The sequence below is a fragment of the Mugil cephalus genome, chromosome 4 (genome assembly GCF_022458985.1).
Source record: "Mugil cephalus isolate CIBA_MC_2020 chromosome 4, CIBA_Mcephalus_1.1, whole genome shotgun sequence".
Classification (NCBI taxonomy): domain Eukaryota; kingdom Metazoa; phylum Chordata; class Actinopteri; order Mugiliformes; family Mugilidae; genus Mugil; species Mugil cephalus.
Window position 1 is genome coordinate 15,580,336 of NC_061773.1, and position 5,210 is coordinate 15,585,545.

The 5,210-nt window shown below is 42.7% G+C and overlaps 1 protein-coding gene across 2 annotated transcripts; it reads left to right on the forward strand.

Annotated features, from left to right (window-relative positions):
* ccdc51 (coiled-coil domain containing 51) lies at positions 1–4,936 on the forward strand. Of its 2 annotated transcripts, none has more exons than XM_047583086.1 (7): positions 1–141; positions 726–819; positions 897–1,095; positions 1,190–1,327; positions 1,797–1,961; positions 2,411–2,617; positions 2,825–4,936. In XM_047583086.1, the coding sequence occupies exons 2-7, from the start codon at positions 815–817 to the stop codon at positions 3,395–3,397; spliced, it is 1,287 nt and encodes a 428-aa protein (XP_047439042.1). In that variant the 5' UTR covers positions 1–141; positions 726–814; the 3' UTR covers positions 3,398–4,936. The 2 variants fall into 2 exon arrangements, with proteins under 2 accessions (XP_047439042.1, XP_047439044.1); XM_047583088.1 differs by having other exon boundaries at positions 969–1,095.
* The last annotated feature ends 274 nt before the right edge of the window (positions 4,937–5,210 follow it).

The window sequence follows — 5,210 nt, forward strand, 5'->3', positions numbered from 1 at the left end:
AACAAAAGGTGGCGGTAACGCACCGAAGAGACAGACGAGAACCACCAGTACACACGAAGAAGAAGAAGAACAAGAAGGAGAAGAAGAAGTAGCTGTTTCATTTGACATCAAAATGAAAACTAATCAGCTAAAGGACGTCTGGTATGTGTGACATGTATCCTCTGACAGAGCTGAAGAAAATACGTATGTTTATATTGGCCGTGTGAATAAAACTACGAAAGGACACGACAGAAGACTTTTAAACTAACAGGAATAGAGTGAGAATAAAACCGGTTAGCAACGTGGAGCTAAAGGCTAGCCAGTTAATTCATGATTTTAACAGTTCCTATAAAGTATTTATTGTTTTCCTACACTCCGTTGGGTTATTAATCTGATGCCGTAGAGAGTGTATATGATGTATAGAGTCCATATTAATCGTGTTTTCGTGTAGTTTGTACATTTAGTAGCAGGTGCATAGGAGTAGGAAGTTAACCTTGGGATTCAAATATAATTTATTTTAGTTATAAGTATCAAATCTTTAATGAGCAGAACGTCGGGAACCTTATAAACTGCACTCATAACAGTATCTCCTTTGAGATGTTAAAATGCATTTAAATGAAAGTAAGTTTCAGCAGTAAAAAGCAAGATACAGTATTTTTTCAATCGCACACCTCTAGCTTGTTATTCTAATGAGATGTCTTAACCCTTGTTTGTCTAATATAGGTTTTTACTTGTTGTCATCACAGGTGCATGTCCCACTAGTGTTTGCTCTGAAGCTGCAGTGACGGTGAAGTTGTGACAGCCCTGAAGCTGCTCTTCTGACAGCTGCTTCTCAATGAGGTACAGTTCATGTGCACTTTTTGTTCACGGTTCTGTGTAGAAGTATAATGTGACTGACAACGGTTTTGCTGTTTCAGGTACAGAGGAGCTCAGGTGTATCTCTGGGCTCATGGCTCATGTTGTCTGTCCCGCTTCACCCTACCCGGCAGAAATGCTTTGGTCCGGACCTATAGCGCTCAGCATCAGCCTGGCTCACCTCCACCTGCTAACCCCTCCCCTCCTGATGGGAAGGGGGGAGCTGAGGTGATGAAGGAGCGCGCCCTGGCTGCCTTACAGGTACAGAAACGTCCTCTTCCAGTTCATTTTGAACACTGTAGAAGAAAACACAACTTTTTTCTTATCTTCCTTCTCCCCTCCTGCTCTCATCCAGCATGCAGGTGGGTTGGGGCGGCAGTGGAGTCAGAAGTCGGCTCAGACGGTCACAGTCACGGTCAACTACTGGTGGGAGAGGTACGAGGAGTTTGTGGGGCTGAACGAGGTCCGCGAAGCGCAGACAAAAGTCACTGAGGTCAGCAGACAGTAAGACGAATCTCCACTTCCAAGTTCAATCTCCCCACACTTATTTAGTGACTGAGGAAGAAAATAATCTGAGAAACACAGATTAATTGCTTTCTAAACGTTGGACTGCATTCATGTAGACATCTCTTTAAGTATCCTAAAAGTGTTAAAAAAAAAGCAACAGGACTTATTGAGTTTAGAGAAGACGTTTTGCCACTAATCTGAGTAGCTTCTTCAGTTCCAAGGGACTGGTGGGAAGTTTGAGGTTTAAATAGGAAACTCTGGGCGTTTAATCCATCCACAACTTGCTTTACTAGAAATTGGTGCAATATAAACCCACACGGTTCCCTATTAAAACCTCAAACATCCTACCAGTCCCTTGCTTTCCTTGCTTTTTGGATATACCATGACCTGGATGACTGAGAATGTTCACAGGCGTCTTGTTTGACTGCTGTTTTAATGATGTGTGTTTCTTCCAGGCTGAGGCTGCATTCATGATCGCCAGGGGGATGGTACGAGAGGCACACACCAGCCTGGAGGCCCTGCAGGTTAGGCTGAAGGAGGTCAGAGACCGGCTGGACAGAGTCTCTAGGGAGGAGGCTCACTACCTGGAGCTGGCCACACTGGAGCACAAACTGCTGCAGGTTAGTGGTGGGGCCTGGAAAAAAAAATGTTGCTTTAGGTTTGTCTTTGTAATCTATGTAATCTATCTAGAAGTACAATTGTTTTGCAGAATGCTGTTTAGAGTTGGTTACAACTCTGATTAACCATGCAATTTTTAAGAGCTTTTACAAAATAGCGACTGATTCATTCAAATGTTCAAACACATTTCAAGAAACTCGTATCTCGATTTCTCATAAGTGCAACTAGAAACGCTATAAAGGAAACTACTGCACAGATACAAAAAGGTAACAAAATAAATACTTACTGCAACACAAAGCATTCCCCTTAACTGACATGTGACACTAAATGATAATTTTATGTTCAGAGATTTGCACAACTGATTTAGAAAAATGCTTCCATTTTGTGTGTGTGTGAACTGGGGAAAAAAAAACACATTTGATAATAAACCACCCGTTCCTCTTTGCCGCAGGAGGAGCGGCGTCATCGAACAGCATATGAGAACGCAGAAAGTGCCGAGAGGGAGAAATTTGCTTTGTTTTCGGCGGCCGTCAGGGAGAGCCACGAGAAGGAACGAACGAGAGCAGAACGAACAAAGAACTGGTCCGTCATCGGCTCGGTGCTCGGAGCCCTAATCGGGGTCATGGGATCGACGTACATCAACCGCATTCGCCTCCAGGTGAGGTTCAGTCGGCTGATACAGACTCTGGATGTGAATGTGAATCATTTTGTTACCGACTGAATAAGCAGCTTTTAGTGGAGACTGAGAGCCTGAGCATCAGCCGTAACCCAGTGACTGCCATGACTGTAGCTTGTTATTGGTGCGTTTGTTTCTTGCTCTATGTTATATCTGTATCAGAACCATATTCCCCTATCTCATCCCAAGGAGCTGAAGAGTCTGTTGCTGGAGGCCCAGAAAGGTCCAGAGAGTCTTCAGGAAGCCCTCAAAGTCCAGGCAGGAAACCACCGTTCACAGCAGGACGAGCTCCGATCGCTCATCGACAGCCTCAGGTTCGCTCTGAGTGACGTGTTCTCTCAGAAGAACGGCGTTCTTCAGGCCAAAGGAGGTCCGACCCCAGACCAACCCACTTTGTCTCGGGCAGCCTTGAAAGACCTCCACGTCAGCAGCCAAAGGACAGAGTCCTTCCTAGAGTCTCTCCCTCCACAACTGGGTCAGTTAGAGAAAGGACTCGGTAGAGTTGAGAGTGTAATGTTGACGGTGAGGAAGCTGCTGGAGACCAGGCCGCAGGCTGAAGCCCGGTCGGGCCAGCTGGCGACCGAGAGGCCAGAGACAGGGGAGCAGTGGGAGTCTGAGGCGGTGGTGAGGGGACTGGAGGAGACCCAGAGGACGCTGGGAGAACGAATCAGGACAAACACATTTTATAACGCTGTGTTTACCTACACCGCCACGGCCATCACTGTCTCAGCTGTATATCTGCTACTTAGGGGAACCGGTTAGACATGAGGCCTTCAGTCTGAATCTGTTCAAATGCACTGGGATCAATAATCGAAACGAATCAATGCAGAATTATCAGGTGTTTGGGTTTATTGTCTGCTTTGCTGTTGATTGTACTACTTAAGCTGAGAGTGACAATTTATTAATAAACACTAACTTATTAAGGAATTAAATTAAGAAAACAATAATAGAGGACACACTATTACAGATGCTTTTTCCAGCCACATGGGGGCAGCAGAAACACGACATTCACCACTTTCTTCTTACCATATGGTGAATTTATCCCGATCCAACCTCCAGATTGATTTTAAAAAAAACAAACAAACAAAAAACCCCCCACCATATTCTGCATCCTCTCTTTAGAGATGTCAGTGTGGGTTTTGTGAGACTGTGCAGTGACACTAGTTCATGTGTGAGAAAACATGGCAGAAGCTCCAGGTCTGAGAGCACCGTTAGACATTAAAGATGATTGGATTTAAAAAGTGTGATGACAGAGAAGAGTTTCACAAAAGCAAAGACACACAGCAGTCGTGACACTGGATGGAAAAACTAACTAATCTCTTGGTTTTAATTAAATAGTTATAAGGCAGAAATATCTCTAAATACATGGAATCAGGACCCTGTGAATCTGTAGTGATACCCCGCCTTAAGATCCTGTCTTGTTCTGTGTTTCGTCTCCTAAAAGAAATATTTAATTCTTTTCCTTCTAAACCTTCAACTAAATTCACTTGGACGTCTCCTTTTACTGGGTCTATTGGCTGTTAGGGGCTAGAGCTTTTTTGTTGTTAGTGCCAAAAACAACAAAGTGAACAAAAGTAGTAACTTTGTGCCTGACCAATGAGCTAGTTGTCTGTTATGTTGAGGAGAGCTTCCAGTTGAGCTATTTCTCTGTAGGTTTGTCGTGACACACAGCTCTGTCCACATTATTGTACTCAAAATATTAATTAAAGGGCATTATGAATATTTAGACATGTCCCTTAATCCCCATAATCTCTTTCTGCTAACCAGTGGTTAAAAATGTAAAAATTGTAAACTGGCTTGGGTTTAATTCATGGTATAAAAGAAAAAAGGTGGAAAATGCTTGTATGAACAACAAATTTGTTAAAAAGATGCTAAAAAGTGTTATCTTCTGCTTAGAAAGCTGAAAAAATACTACGGTTACATGCGACAGTCAAACTGATCAAATCTGGACGGATTCAGACATAATTCATTGCTTATATATCAAACTTGATATAACTGAAGCGTGTATGTGTCCATGTTAGTTCGGTGCCTAGTGAGATTTTAACTTTGGTTCAGCGTCATCAGGTGAGGACCAGCTGATCTTCAGAGAGACCACTTCTCTTCATGGTTCATTTCCAAGACACGTAAAGAGCACTCATGACGTGCTCATTCAGAAATGCTTGGTTAGATTTGTGGAATAATTTAGATCAGAAACCTTCGTCTCATTTTTCAGGACATGCATGTATACAAATATGTGTCCATAAAAAGGGAGAAGGAGAAGCAACTAAACCGTGAGATTTCATTAAAATCTTCTGAAACGGCTCTGACTTTGACTTTTTGATTTAATCTATTCCAAACTATTAAAAACAGAGGAACAAATGAAATACACACATTAGAACTATTTTAATTAATTTTAATTATCATTTTGTCTAGGTTTATTTGATCTTCTTGTGATTTTGCACACCAAGCTGGGTGGTAATCACTCTGATTATTAAATGAAATTAAAAGAAAATATGCGTCACTTTCAGGCTGATTTTGTAAGGTGACTGGCGGCCTGCAGGGGGCAGCAGCCGGATTGATTTGTGATTTGCTTTGT